Raw genomic sequence first — 16728 nt, 5'->3', positions numbered from 1 at the left:
AGACATAAATCTCATCTAGTATTCCTAGAACATTTTGAAGTTCTTTAATTGATTGGCATAATTGAACAACGATTAAATTTAATCGATGACAATAACACCAAATAAAAGCTGCCTTTGGCGCCTCTGTTCTAATCAAGGCTTGCACACCATTGATTCTTCCACTCATGTTTGAGGCGCCATCATAACTTTTCCCAATTAGATATTCAAGGGGTAAATTCATCGAACCAAGTTTGGATATTATATTATGCTTTATATCGAGACCTGTGGTATTTCCCGTACAATATATGTCAATCAGTCTTTCAACAGGCTTCGGCGTCTCACTATTTTCAACATATCTTACTATCGAAGCTATTGCTTCTGATTTCGAAACATCGTATGTGCCATCAACTATAATTGAAAAGCACCTGTTAAATGTAATCTCATTTTGAATTTTTTTTATAACCATATTTTTCATGGTTTCAATGAGAATGTTTATGTTATTATATGATAATAGGTTTGAATGTAATTTCGTTTTTAATCCCTTATTTTTTTTATCCTTTTTTCTTTCTTCATTTTGCTGTATATACATTTTTAGTATAGGTTCAGAATCTGCAATAAGCTTAATAAGGGCCATCATATTGCCTTCTTGTTGCCTGTTCCCCCAGAAGGCTTGGTTACGAGATATTAAAAAAACATCTTATTATAATTCTTATAATAGAACGGTTATTATCTACACATTCTTTCTGAGGTGTTATAAATTTTAATATCGAATTTTTATTATGAGAAAGCCTTCCATAATCGGCCATCATATGTGCCTGTGAAGATTCATACAGAATAATATCACGATTAATATTTTGCCATTTATCTAGATCTTCACATCATTATAAATTTGCGTGTGGACCACCAAATAAGAGACATGTTAAGCAAAAAACTTTATACATTTTAATACTATAAGTAATCCAATTTCTAGGAATTTTGCTATTGTCAATATTGGTTAATATTTTTAGGCATATTTTAAAATTGGAAAAATAATTTATGACAAGAAATTTCGGATAACAAATTTACTAAACATCGACCAAAATTTCCGTCAATATATTAAATTAAATATTAAGTTGGGGGGGGGGGGTCTTATTGTTACATTTATAAACCAGAAATCACATGATCATGATGGATGTAAAAAAAGCACCCCCACTCAAATTTACTGAAGCAGTTGCTTCGGACCCCCCCCTCCCCGTTGTAGGGGCCCCTGCCTAAATATTGCCTAAATGCTAGGAGTCTAATTAGATAGGCAGCAAGAAGAAATAAAATATAATTTTTTTAAAGACGTATATGTTTTTCTTAAAAATACCCTTTGTGTGATGTATATATTTTCTATCAGGGAATTAAGTGATGGAATATTTAATAACATAATACAATAATAATTTATATACTTTATTTATTTATGAGTTCCAACCAAAACTTGTTTATTTAAACATGGATCCTAGTAAATAATAAACATTGGTTGTTTATATCTCATAATATAGGAATAAAGAACATATAACCAATCATTTTTTTTGTGAAATATGATGTATTAATTTTATAGGTAATGGAAAACAAGTTTATCATTTATTTATCCATTATTCGCTATTTTAATTTATTAAAAAGTTTACAAAATGTATAAGGTTGTAAACAATGATCTAAAAGCATTTCATAGTTGCCTTTTGACCTTTTCTATGGAAAGGCATATATATTATATATAGTATATAAAATTTAGGTTTGAATAATAATCATAATATAATATCTACACAGATTATAAAATAAAAAAATATAATTTATAAAAATCTTTTATTTTTGGTCGTCATTGTCTAAATTATAAATATAATTTATTTATTCAATTATTATCCTAAAAATAATGTGACAATGGGAAAAAAAAGTAAGTGACTGGAGACAAAAATCTTAAAAAACGGAGGGAAAAAAATTCATAGGAATAAAAGTCTTAGGAGAATAAACCTTTATATATATATTTCAAGATGATCTCAGACCTGTCGGTTTAACCTACACACCATGGTCCGATGGGAAATCCCTATTTTGGGATGCAACCTGCGTCTTTTCCTTTCCCTCATCAATTAATTCAAACCCTCTTACTAGTAGGGGAAATAAAAAAATTAATAAATACTCAATACTAAATTTTATTTTTCAACCCATAGTCATTTCAACTAATGGCAATATCTCACAATCAACATATATTTTTTTAAAAATTTTAGAACGAAAAACGCGAATCAATTTTTCTTAAGCAAAAACTCTAATTAGAAATTTTTAAACATAATTATACCTGTTTTTTAGGGACATTTTTACTATAAGCTCCTTTTAAAGCCATCGATATTTTTAAAATATATGCGAAATCTTTATAATATGTTAGGAAAATTTCTGGATTATAATCAATAAAGGAATTAAAGCTGTAGGGGAAATGTAAATTTAAACTACCTCTGTCCTAATACTCTATTTGATTTGTTAATAAATCTGTCAATCTAAAAATGATTCAATAAAATTTTAAAAATTAACAGTAAAATAAACAATGAATGTTATCTGCAAACTTCATCAAATTCTATCAACTGGGTTCAAAGTTATATAAATTCAAAGTTAGACAAACATGGAACTTTCCATCATGAAAAGATAAAAATTATTTTTTCGCAAACTGCATACCTTACTTACTAAAAATGATGACCTCTAAAATCATTTCCTTAAAATTTTAAAATAAGAAAAATATTACTGAGCCAAAAAGTTTTTAAAGGAATTTCATAACAGAAACTGGTCTATCGCAATATTGATTCTAATGATTGCAAAATTGGATGCTATTTAATCGGCAGAAAAACGGTATGGTAGTAGTTGGCACCCAAATAACAATTCGCCAAGTATTAAGAGAATATTTTACTAACCTTAGCCCAGCGGATTATCTACAAAGAGGCATTAAAATGTTTAAAAAGATACTAGAACCGAACCGATGAGAATAAGATTGCCCGTCTGAGACATACCAATGAAAAGTGTTCACAGTAACTCCACCAATAAAACTATAAAAGGATAGGGAGTTTACATTTCAGTCCCAATCAGAAAAACAAGCAAGTTGCAGCCAATCAAAGTTTTTGCTGAACAGAGCTCATCTTTATTGATCATATGTTAAAATTAATTGTGCATACTATCGTGACGTTTTATTCGGTGAACATTTAATGCTATTAGAGAATTGTCGGGCAGTAAATTTTTCATATTCCAGCAGACATCGTTCCAGCTCATCGAGCCAGAAACTGTGGATCTGCTTTCAAGAGAAGCTCCATATTTTATTTTACCTACTTTTTGCCCCCCCCCCCAAATAGCCCTGATCTCAATCTGGTTGACTACAAACTGGAGGGTCCTTTAAGAACGTATTAATCAAACTCACAAACCTAGACCATCTCAAACAGCAGCTTGTAGAGAAATGGAACCGATTTGATTAAAGAATTGTTGATCGTGCAATCGATGAATGGTTAAATAGCCTTATAGCATGTATTCAAGCTAATGTTGATTTTTAACATTAGTGAAGAACAACATTTGTCTAATTTTTATTGTTATATTTTTATAATTTATATCGAATTGTAAAGTTTAATAAAAAATAAATTTTTACATGTTGGAAAGTACAAATTTTGTTTGTCCAACCTTGAATGTGCATAACATTGGACTCTGTTGATAGAATTTATACAATTAGCAGAAAACATTGAAATTTTATCCCTCTGTCAATCTAAAAAATTAAGTTTATTTTATAATTAACAGATTTATTATCAAAACAAATTGTGTATCAATTCAATTGAGAGTGTATGTTCTTATTTATGTTCTGTATAGGATATGATGAATGAATTATATTTAAAAAAATGTTTCATTTTTTTTTGTAAAGAGTGGAATGTATCCTTACTTTTATAGTCAAATAATTGTTTCTTAATTCGTTTACTAATCTGGCTTTCTAGAGGATATTCCGCGGGATCGATGGCGAATGCAAGCTCGCCAGTATCAATATTTACTTGTACAAATAAATTTTCCCGATAGTCTTTCAAAAAGTTTAAATACTTGTTATTCACTTGACAACATCATATTCTCAACAGAGTATCATAAACTTTCTCATCATGATAGGTTAATACATACCATAAGGCTTAGAATAACTGTTACTAACTATACTAAAATCATTAAAAATTTAGTGTATATTTAATAATAATGACTAAGGCACAATGTTGCACAATAGTACAATGGCATAGTTTGTAACTGGTGGGACGCATTAAAATATCTAACAAAAAAGAATTTTATTAAAATTTTGAAATGTCTGTCCATAATAGGTTTGCTTATTAAATTTAGATTTAAACCCCCTCCCCAGCATTTCTTTATGACTCTATTGCATTATGGTGGATGGCAGAAAATATTTATTAACTAGACAGTTAAAGAATTTGGTGCTTTTCAACAAAATAAGTTAAAATTTTTATTAGATCAAGTCCGGCCCTAATAAAAACTAAGAATTAAGCTGTCCCGATCGCGTCTAAAAAAATGTCTTCCCGAGTCCGATCGATATTAGTTTATTCGGATTGGTTTCAGGTTCACGCAAGGCTCTGGTTTGAAATATATAAATGATAAGCAAGAATATGATTAAAATTATAGACTTAAAAGTAATATTATTTATTATTTAATATTAAAACTTTCACAATTAGCGTATGATCTCAACTTTATATACCAAATTTTTAATTACCGAACTTTTCAAATAGATCTAGATATTGATACATCGTTTAAAGAAATATATATGTAACTAGATATATTCTTAATTGTGCCTGCGTACAGATATAACTTTTTGCAAATGTATCAATTTATAATAGTTCCGTAAGTTACATTTTTATTAAAATGCCTAATTTATAATATATTGATAAAATTAAAATTTTGAAGTGAGCTAAAAAATTTTTTATTGAATTGATACCGCACATACATGCAAAATAGATAATTAATAGATAAATAATAATTTAAATAATTTTTAGATTATAATAATGAAACATTCTTAAAATTTTTATCATTAAGGCACCCCCGTTAATCTGTAAAAAACATTTTTATTCGTACTAAAAAATCTTTCTACCGAGGCATTTGACAGGCGGTGGGTTATGAATAACAAGACAACTTTATGCTGAGATAATATTTAAATGTACTGAAATCCTGACATTCATTTAAAATTATTCAAAAGTTTCAATTTATATCCTCTAGGGGGGGGGGTGCTGAAAGTCTGAATTAAATTATTCCATCATTTTTCAAAAGTGTTTACAATCAGTTGGAAACTTTAATAGACCATCACCTAAAATTTAAAATTGCCATGTTATCGTCATCCTTTGTGTAAAATATAATTTATCTGGTTTGTTTTTGTAATGAAATAAATTCCAAAAAATATTATTATTTTTAATATAAAAAACATAAAAGTATATCAAAATGTACCTATAATGTATCTAAAATACCTATTCATCTAAAATAATATCGAGATACCGATGCTTTTTATCTAGTTACAAATACCAATTTTTGTATCTAAACATTACCACATTTTTGTATTTAGATACTTTATCAACTCTGCTGATTTGATTATTTTATAAAATTTTGAATAGATTTTTAATGCCATAAATTATAATACTTCAAAAATAAAGGGGATCCACACAATTGTCAAAATTACAGGGGCATAAAACTAATGTCCACTGTCTTAAACTCTACGAAAAAATAATAGAAAAAAGGTTAAGAGACATAATCGAAATAGGAGACTCAGTTTGGCTTTATGCCTGGAAGATCAACAACTGATGCTATCCATTGAGTGAAAATACAGGGAAAAGAACAAAAAGCTACACATGGTCTTTCTCGATCTAGAAAAGGCCTTCGATAGAATCCCAAGAAAACTTATCTGATGGGCGCTATGGCATAAAAAAATTCCCGAAAAATATATAAGAATAATACAGGATATGTATATGGTCCATACAACAATGGTCCGTAGCACAACAGGTACTTCAGCAGGCTTCACAATAGCCGAAGGAGTTCATCAAGGGTCGACTCTCAGCTCACTTCTCTTCATTACAGTAATAGATGTATTAGCACAGTCTATACCTCAAACAGTCCCTTGGAATATGATATTTGCAGATGATATTGTGATACTTGCCGAATCTAAGGATGAAATGAAAGAAATATTAGTGAGTTGGATAAATATCCTAGAAAAGCACGGGATAAAAGTAAATAAAGAAAAGATGGAGTATATGGTGATAGGATGAGATGAAACAGAGAGCATTGATATAAATGAATGGCAGATATCGGCAATTGAAAGCTGCAAATATTTGGTCTCCACTATACAAATAAACGGCACAATAGAGAAAGAGATAAAGAGTAAAATTAATCAAGGGTGGTTAAAGTGGAGATCTTTATTTGGAGTGCTATTTGACAAAAGAATCCCACAAAAATTGAAGGGAAAAATTTACAGTTCCATAGTACAACCAACTATTCTATATAGTTCGGAAACATGGCCAACCAAAGAATCAGAAGAGAGAAGTTTACAAACTATGGAAATGAGAATTCTGAGGATGATTGCAGGGGTAACAAGAAAGGATAAAGTGCGCAGTACAAGAATACTAGGAAGTTTAAAGGTAGTGCCCATTAAGACTAAGATAATGGTAAACAAACTTAGGTGGTATGGGCATTCAATGAGAAGGCCTATTAACTACATAGGAAATAAGGTTGAAGGTTTGGAAGTGATGGGTAAACGTAAAAGAGGAAGGCCAAAACTTCAATAGGGCCATAAAGTTAGAGCCAATATGAAGAAGTATAAATTAGATAAAAGAGATAGTATGAATAACATAAAGTGGAGAGAGATATTGAAGGAGCTTACCACCCACCATAATAGGTAAAAGCTAAAGAGGAAAAAATAAATTATAATAATCCTAATAGACCCAATCTAGATTTAAAAAGATTTGGTCTTATAAGATCTCACCAATAATATTTTTTATTAATCTCGTCGTATGCAGGTTATGGAACACTAAAAACAAGATCGCTGTTAACCAGATATTCACACATGTTATCCTACATAATTCCTATTTATTACGATACGTTAGTTTCAAATCGGTGTCCTTATAATATGCATAGCGATAAGTATACATTTAGATTAATATGTATTAAATAGGCTATCAGTAAAAAATCATAATTATTATTCCATTTCAAGCTACATTTATTAAACTAATTGGTATCGACAGTATGATTTAGGGAAAAATAATTTTTCCTTTTCATGTAGGTTGTTGGTATTCATTATCAGGTACATTCTTAGGGTTTTCATCGATGTCTAAAGGCGGAGGATAATTAAGACTTTGCCTTATGGAAGTTGTTATGATTCTGTTATTCAATAGTTGGGTGGGCCTGAAGTTATTGACTAAATCCTCGTGAAATTTGGCAAATTTTTTGGTCGTTTTTAAACTTCTAAAAGTGTCCATTTGTTCTTGAGATATTGTAACTGTATCAGCGAATATCGTCCATATGACGACCTCGTTACAATCCGGGCTGGTTAGTGAACCTCTGTAACTATTATAATAATTTTTTGAATATATGTTATAAAATATCATATTTGTAGTAAATATTGACAATTACACCTTTAATATATAAATAGTTTTCCACAAATTATCTTTATTTACGCAATATTTTAAAATAAATCTAAAGCCTACAATCTATTTTTAATATATAATAATTTTTTTTAGATTAACCCTTTATATCATAGTGGTTGGTTCAGCATTTATCACTGAATCAAAGCCTAATATAGTTAAAGTTGTGGGTATCACTTTTTAATTTTAATTAATGTGTTCATTTAAAAAAATATATTATTAGGATTTAAAATAAATAAAATTTAACGTATATAATTCTATAGCCTTTTCCGTACATTACTTTTAAGTTTTTTTTGTTTTTTAAGCATAATACAAAAAAATAATTAAATTGAAATAAAAATCCTACCTTCAGCCTCATCGTGGCGGGGGAGTGGCAACGTCTTTTGGCAGCTAATGGATGTCTAAAAGGTTCCCTGTGATCTGGGTCTAGAATAGGATCACCGTCTCCTCGACGGGGTGTAAAAACCACTTAAAGAGGTTGATGTCAGGAAAGGCATCCGATTGTAAAAACCTTGCTACAAAATTTCCCTATGGTTACAACAAAGCATGAGCGGGGTACAGCCCAAAGTACCCCGTGGGCCTCCTTATCCGTCTACGATAAAAAGAAGGATGGGAAACACGGTGGAACCACGATTCATGATAATGAAACTTATAACGGCCATAAACGACCTGATAATAAGTGGAGAAACCAGTCTACGGGGGATCGAGTTAGGGTCGCGACATGGAATGTTGGGAGTATGATGGGAAGAGCGGGAGAAGTCGTCGATGTATTGCACAGAAGGCATATAGATGTGTGCTGCATACAGGAGACTAGATGGAAAGGAAAAGGGACCAGAATGATTGGCAAGACTAGCGAAAAATATATATTCTTTTGGCAAGGAGGTAATGATGGTAAGGCTGGAGTTGGGGTATTGGTTGCGGAGAAATTGGTAGACAAAGTAGTCGAAAGAAGGCTAGATAACCAGATAATGGTTATCAAGATGATTTTTGGTAGAAAGCTATATAATATTATCTCGGCATATGTTCCTCAGGTTGGAAGAAGTGAAGAAAGAAAGATATATTTTGGGACAGTCTATTGGGGGTGACATCGAGACCGGCAAATGAAGTGGGAATAATCCTGGCTGGTGATCTGAATGGACATGCGGGAGCGAGTAGCGAGGGTTATGAAGGAGTACATGGAGGGTTCAGTTACGGCATGAAAAATTTGGAAGGAGAGAAGATTTTAGTGATACTATGGATATGATTGTCTGTAATACAATGTTTAAGAAAGAATCCGAGAAGCTGGTGACTTATAAGTCGGGTAGTACCAAATGTGCAGTGGATTACTTGTTATTAAGGAGATGTTACCGATGTATAGTAAAAAATGTGAAAGTGATATCGGGAGAGGAATGTATAAATCAGCATCGACTAGTTGTAGGAGATCTCACTCTTAAAGGTGCCAGGGTCACTAAAAGAAAGTTTGTGCCAAGGCTGAAGGTTTGGAAATTGAAGGAGGCGAGTGCTAGACATCAATTCAGTATGACATTGGAGATTAGGGAGGCGGAGGTGGCACAAGCATCTGGGGTAAATGACAAGTGGGAAGCCATGAAGAAAACCTGGGTGATGACAACCGAGGAGGTATGTGGATGGACAAAAGAGCCGCCTAGACATAAGGAGAGTTGGTGGTGGAACCAGGAGGTAGCGAAGGCTGTGGATGAGAAACGAAGGTGCTTCGAAGAATGGTATAACAGCAAAAAAAAATATTGATAACGATATTTACAAGATGGCTAAAAGAAATTAATAGCGAAGGCGCAAAAAGAAAAAAGACAGGAGTTTGCTAAAGAAATGAAATGAGCGGAAGGAATGGGAAATGTGGTCCGAATTGCAAAGCAGATAGCAGAGGCAGGATGTGGTAAGTGTTAAATGTTTGAAAACGAAATATGGGCAATCACGAAGCCAAATTAAAAAGAACAGAGATAAGGATGATTAGATAGATGTGTGGGGTATCTATGAGAGAGAGAAAAACTAGCAAGGAATTGCGAGCAAGATAGGGTATAGAAATGATTGGAATGGTAATGCGACGAAATAGACTAAGATGGTTTGGGCATGTGGAACGTATGACAAAAGATGACTGGGTAAAGAGATGCACAATGATGGAAGTAGGAGAATCAAGACCTAGAGGAAGACCCAAGATGACGTGGACAAATGTGATAGCGGCGGATATTAGAAGCATGAATCTTACAAATATTGATGCTCAGGACCGTCAAAAATGGAAAAGAAAAATCAGAGGAAAAACTGGCCTACCCGGGTAAACCTGGAAATCGCCATAAAACGGAGAAGAAGATTCCTAATTTTATTAGGATTATGTGTATATAAAATTTGTGCATATTTACTTTCTATTATATCTGTAATTCACTGTCAAGTTTATAAATTTTATGTTTTTGAATGAAAATAAATAGTTAAAATATATATGTATACTGTGAATAAGCATATATTTTTTTTGCAAAAATTCCAAGATATAAAGGGTTAAAAGTAAGTTTAATATCTTAAATATCAAGAAAAATGCTTTAATTTTTATTAAACCCGCATAAATTATATTATTAATTATGTTATAATTAATATGTATCAATTAATAAGATATTAATTAATTATATAATTAGTTATAGAATTGAAACATATATTATTTATTTAATGTCTTATAAATAATCAAAATTAGCACTTTTTATAAAGACAATACCACTGTGAAATTTTTTTTTTATATACATAACTTTAAGGAAAAATATATATTCAATTTTACCGATAATAATCGTGGATATTTTTAGGGAACATTCCCCTCATTTTTTTCAAGGATAATGCCGGTAAGGTGACACTATCCCCATGGTATGGAATCAAGTCCAAATTTTCAGATATTTCGGAAAATGCAGCATTATAATCACCAATTTCGAATAGTACACCCAATACTGCTAGCCCTATATATTTTGTTTTAAATTTATTTACTTAGTATATCGTCAATCGATTTGTTGGTTAGATATAATTTAGATATTATTTAAAGTAAAAAAATTTAATTGTCAATCAGACCCAGAGCTATGATAACTTAGAACCAGGTCAATATCTTAAGCAAAGAGTATTTAGAAGTGCCCCCCCCCCCTTCCTAAAAAATAATTAGAAAATATGATTGGGTAAAATTTTGCCATTTTATAATACAACTAGACGAAAATTTGCTTTTATTTTTTTATTTTGATATAACCCCCCTCCTTTCTTGTTTGAAAAATATTTAGGACTTGTTATTTTTTGGCGGTAAAAATTTTTACTGCCGGCTACCAGCCTGACGCAAACCTTCCTCATTTCTCTACCGGGCTTAGGACTGGTCAGGGAAAAGATAAAGGAAAATAGGCTGAGATAGTATGGACATGTGTTAAGGACTGGCTCAACTAATGTAGTTCTCTATCTTGTAGTTACAGGCTAACGAACTAGAGGCAGATCACGACTACTTGAATTTTTCAAATCCGCAAATACATATTAGATAATAAAATTGTTGTTGATATGGCCCAATGCCGAGCTCTATTAGAGAAAGACCCCAACTAATTTTGAAATTAGCATGATAGAGAAGAAGAAAAGAAAGCAAATCCTTACTTTTCTACTTCTATTTCTGTTAAAAAGGTAGAGGAAATGTATTCCGAATACATATGAAGTTACCTCTGAATTTTTCAATATAAAATATTGTTTCAAATAAAAATATGATTAGTGTCATTTGACAGAATTTTAAGTTTTAAACCTATTATTTTAAAAAGCATTCAAATTTGGGATCAAGGTATCCTAATATATTAGAAATAAAAGGTGTCAATATGAATCCTGATCATATTTCTGAATATGTATTTATCGATTCTTGAGGTTCTCGGTTGAGTCGATAAGATACATATTTAATTTGAAAGGAAATCTGGCAACACATAAATAATCGCAAATGAATGACCTACCTCTAAGCCAGGAACTTGTAGTGATCCCATTTGGACGAGGTTATTTAGAAGTGAAAGACTGAATTAGAAAGTCAGCTTTATCCAGAGTTTTCGTCATTAATGTATTTATTGTTCGATGTCGTAAAATATGATAGAAATAGAGGCAATGACTACTTACCTATTAGTATGGAACGTTTAGAAAACTTGTGGCCGTGTGATATCGTATCATAAGCGAAAGTCCATAGCAATTCTTAATTCTTCATCGATTAAAACATCCTTAACTAGTCAGTGATGATGAATTTTTTTATTTTGAACCAAGCCTCTAGTAAAGAGATATCATTGGGATGGGCGATCTACAATGTATTACCTGGTAATACATCAATTAAAAGTTCAATAAAGGCTTATGGATCACGACATTATCCTAAAGCAAGGACATAGAGAGGATCTGGTAGAGGAATGAGTTGTTTTGTTATATGCTCATGAAGCTAGGCAAATAAATGAAAGAGGAATGAAACGAAGTCTACCTATTTTAGTAGGTAAGGATGCTAATTTCTATTTAAAATCCCTAGATCTTAGTTATAGGTTGATTTATAATTGTTTAAACTTTCTCTTAGGACCAATAAATCTTGATAATTGAGAAAGTGGAACATCCAAATCCTTATATAAGTTGGGTAAAAAAAATTTAAAATAAGGAATAATAGCTGTTTTGGTAGTTCATCAGGATTCGCATGAATTTGTGCAAGGTCTCCTATATGTTATTGCATGAATTTGTGCAAGGTCTCCTATATGTTATTGCAGAATTTGTGCAAGTTCTCCTATATGTTATTGCAAAATTTTGAAACAATATGAGGTGATCCACCGATAGATGATCCATACATTGAGAGACTATGAGGTTTAGTGTTGTTAAACGGCTCTTTTCGAGCCGATTTTAAAAAGCAGCTAACTCAATATTTCATTTAGAAAAATATTACGCAAGGCTGAAGATTTTGCTCATAGAAGGAACAAAGGTCTAAACATATAATATCGAAATCTCGAGGCTTAGGCAATATTATCCTGGGTAAAATGTTGAGATAGCCATTTTAAAAAATCGGCTCAAAACGAGCCGTTTAACAACAGTAATGAGGTTCAATAAATTTATAAGGCAATGTCGTAACTGAGGTCCAAAAGCACCAAATATTGGCATAAATTTTAGAATTAGTGTTTCCAATTGTTCAGCCAACTTTCACGGAGATGAAGAGATGTTATATATTTAAAAAAATAAATGTAACTATGGGAAATCAAAAATACCATCAAAATTCCCATAGGCGAGTCATTTATAAACGAAAAAAATTTATTATTTTATGGAACAATATAATATTAATTATTATATTTTATTAATTTTAAAGGTTTGCTTACCTTTTTGATAAAATAAACAAATTGTTAAAAAATTTAACCCATTTCCCATGCCCCCCCCTCGCTTACCCTAACTAAAAATTCTTGTGTAGTTTTTTTAGATTATATTAGTACTTATTTCTGCAAACAATACAATTGATATTATTCTTAGATTTATATTCATATTCTAAAAAAAAATAAAACAATGGCATTTAGGTCAGCCAATTACACATGGTGAAGTTTTTTTTAAATTTTATTATTACAATCATGAGTATATTCAACAGTAAAAAAGTGTACAAAAAGCGATGAGATGTGATAACACTGCAATAAAAGATTTCAAATCTATAGGTAGAATATAGACCTTGCAGGTTTGATAAAAAGGTAATAGATAAGACCTTGCAGGTTTGATGAAAAAGGTAATGGATACTGGAGATTACCAGACGAGTGGAGGAATATTTTTCTAGTCCCCATCTTAAAAAATAAAGGTTATATACAATATGGTTAAGGATAAATAAGAAAATCATGATGTACACGAGGTTTTTCGATGTCATTGAGAATAAAGCCACTATTGGCATGGATAGATGCCAGATGAAAAGCATGGATAGTTTTGAACACTTAGGATCTATATTTCAATTAGATGGTGGCCTAGTTAAGGAAATAAAAATGAGAATAAATATTGGTACCAATTAAACCCCAAATAAGATATATAGCATATAATATCCATTTTGTGAACATGACAGTGAATATATTTCAAAATATATATAATTATAACAAAATTAAAAAACGTTTGCAAAATAAGAAGTAAATATATTATTGTAGTATACTTGAGATTACCAATAAATTTAGTTATATCAGTGACCTGCAGAGGTACCATATTGTTTTTTTTTAAAAAAATTTCAGCACACCTGGATTTTTTTAAAAAGAATTTTTTGGACCTGCCAAGGTTTTAGTGTTGTTAAACGGCTCGTTTTGAGCCGATTTTTAAAAACGGCTAACTCACTATTTCATCCAGAATAATTTAACTCAAGCCTGAAGATTTTGTTTGTAGAAGGAACAAAGGTTTGGACATCTATTAGCGAAATCTCAAGGCTTAGGCTATATTTTTCAGGCTACAATATGGAGTTAGCCGTTTTTAAAAATCGGCTCAAAATGAGCCGTTTAACAACACTACAAGGTTTTATATTTTCAGACCTGGCCCGAATTTAAAAAAATTTTTTTTAGGAACCCCGACCCGAGCATAAAAAAATACGGCCCGACCCGTGTACCCAGGCCGGGCTTAGGGTCGGGCCGGCCTGTAGATTTCTGAGTTATATAATATAAATTTTTATTCAATATTTTATTGAAATTAATAATAAATATAAAAATGATGCTTCTCCCTCCCCACAAGGACGAAGGGGGTTCATTAATCTAAAAAAGTTACCCTCCTCGATTTTATGGGCAAGTTTCTGCATCTTAGCTCCCCCCCCCCACCCACCCACTACGTGGTAGAAGCCGCTGAGGGGAGCTGTATATGATAAGCATATACTTGAAAAAATACAGTATAAAAATATTTAAAAAGACGAATATAGCTGGCAGCTTGATTTTTTATGTTATTTGACTTAAGAAAATTAAAATATAGTATCCAAAATAATTTTAGGTCAAAAAATCTAGCTTCATACCTAAATTATTACATAATGAATTTATTCATCATAAATAATTGTTTAAGAGTTTATTCAAATTCCAGAAAAATTTACAATTTATTTCTATAAGATAGAAAAAATGTTAATATCCTTTTGATTTGTAAAAATTTATATTAAATATAAGGTAATGTTAATAAAACCTAAGCTTTAGAATTTTTCTCTCTTCGACCGTAAATTGTTCAAAGCTCAGATATAAGGAAATAAAATTCGCCAAAAAATATTTAAATTAATTGCTCCTCTTCCAATAACTAATTTTTATTGTTAAAATCTTTATTTTATATTTTCTCTAAAAAAGTATCTACTTATACTTACTATACATAATTATTTTATAAATACAAAATGTTTACTTGGAAACATTGATTTTTTAAACGATATATAAAACACTAAATTTATTATATTTTTTTAACCTTCGGGATCATTCATAGCCTGCGTAGTATTAAAAAATTTGTCATCAATATGGTACTCTTGTTTGATGTTAACGACATGCATCTCAAGAGGATAAACCCTCTTATCTATCGTGTGTTCAGAACCTTTTGAATTTCTACTTCCCCAATGGAAATGTATCTCAGATGTTTTGTAAATGCCTGGTAGATCAGCTCCGCTAATAGCGGGTGCTGCTCCATCTCCCTTAAATTTGATTTTAACTTGAAAATTCAATATAAAACTAGGTTTTAAAAAATTCTAATAATCATAAATACCCCGCCTTCATTTTAGGTTATGCAAAATAATAATAGTATAATGACAGTGGCTTATATATCAACCCCCCCCTCTTGGCGATATACTTATAACCCCCATTAATGATCCAATTTGTTTCCCATTTAAGTAATTACCATTTTTTATGAAATGGAATAATTTTTAAACAGTTTTTGGTATTATTCATCGCCTAACCTGTATGACCATTATTCTCTAAATTCAACATAATTCCATCCAATTTTTTAAATCTAGTTTTAAAGGCAGTCAAGTTTTTGTTGTAGGCTAGATGTTCAGTATCTACATCAACAGGTGATTGATTCGAGCCGTCGCAAAAATCTGGGAATAGAATGGCCCAGACTGATGGTCCCAAAAACCCGTGGTAAGCCCATCTTTCGTTAAAAACATTCGTTTCCCCGATTTTAACATGTAAAGCATTCACACAAATATCCAATTTTTCGAACACTAATTTTTTAAAAAAATATTTGAAGCGAAGATTTAATTTTAGATTTTCAAATGATATTAATTTTCAAAAATTGAAAGAGTTCATAGATGGGAAGAGTGGAGAACATTGAAAAAAAATATTCAAATTCTATTTCCAATAAAAATTATGAGAATTCTATTGTTATAAAAACCGAACTAGCCATTTTTATAATATAATTTACATACATTGTTAATTTTTATGTTGATTTTAAAGTTGTTAACCCTATGTAAAAAAAAGGAAAAAAAAGGAATTCAAACCATACGAAAAGAATACCAATCCACATATGCCAAACAATTTCATATAAGAAACAGACGTTCGTGTTGATAATAATTAATTAGTTAATTACGGATCTGAAATATTATAGAAATTGAGTTGTTAAGCATTCAAAAAATGAAAATAAAAACATTTTCTTTTTTTTTATAAAATAGTATGTAAATAAATAAAGATTTGATTGTTGTATAACTTATACTTTGGTATACTATTATTATTATAATTTTTTTGGTTTACCTTTCCTCCCATATATAATTCTTTTAAAAAAAATAATATGAAGAGTTATTTTATTGGTTAGGCTGAAACATCGCCAGTCTATTCCTAGTACAGGAGGTAGGAAAAACCAAAATCCCTCCATTCTTTATTCCTGCACAATTTATTATTTCTTAAAAATTGACCAATTTCGGGAATTTACACAAATTTTATCCGGTATACCTTTATGAGATGAATACTAAAAGGTTGTATTCATTCTTTAAGATATTTCACGATAGCAGCTTTATAAGGTATATGCCCATTTTTAAATGAATATTGTGTTATTTATAATTCAATTATATAGAACCATAGGGAAGATAGGGGTTATATGGCAGGGATATTTCTCATTTGTGGTAAAATTTTATTTATAATTAATAAGATTGAACTAATTGTATCACTGAATAGCCTCATCAGACTACAAAATT

At 30.8% G+C, this 16728-nt stretch overlaps 1 protein-coding gene across 1 annotated transcript; it reads right to left on the bottom strand.

Moving 5' to 3' along the window:
- Positions 1-7256: 7256 nt before the first annotated feature.
- LOC135928662 (carbonic anhydrase 2-like) lies at positions 7257-16409 on the bottom strand. Its single transcript, XM_065465119.1, has 5 exons — positions 16358-16409; positions 15496-15762; positions 15015-15251; positions 10402-10573; positions 7257-7548 (listed from the first exon to the last, which is right to left on the bottom strand). Exons 1-5 carry the CDS (start codon positions 16407-16409, stop codon positions 7257-7259), a joined length of 1020 nt encoding a protein of 339 aa, XP_065321191.1.
- Between the last annotated feature and the right edge of the window lie 319 nt (positions 16410-16728).

Source organism: Gordionus sp. m RMFG-2023, chromosome 1 (assembly GCF_954871325.1).
Source record: "Gordionus sp. m RMFG-2023 chromosome 1, tfGorSpeb1-WG-v2, whole genome shotgun sequence".
In the NCBI taxonomy this organism is placed as follows: domain Eukaryota; kingdom Metazoa; phylum Nematomorpha; class Gordioida; order Chordodea; family Parachordodidae; genus Gordionus; species Gordionus sp. m RMFG-2023.
The sequence above is the reverse complement of the archived record's forward strand: the minus strand, read 5'-3'. Positions and strand labels throughout refer to the sequence as shown.

Coding starts and splice junctions, on each gene's coding strand:
- LOC135928662 (XM_065465119.1), bottom strand. CDS start 16,409: ATGGAGGGATTTTGGTTTTTCCTACCTCCTGTACTAGGAATAGACTGG. Junction 15,252..15,495: donor AGAGAATAATGGTCATACAG/GTTAGGCGATGA, acceptor TGAATTTTCAAG/TTAAAATCAAATTTAAGGGA. Junction 7,549..10,401: donor AATATCCACGATTATTATCG/GTAAAATTGAAT, acceptor TTATTATAATAG/TTACAGAGGTTCACTAACCA.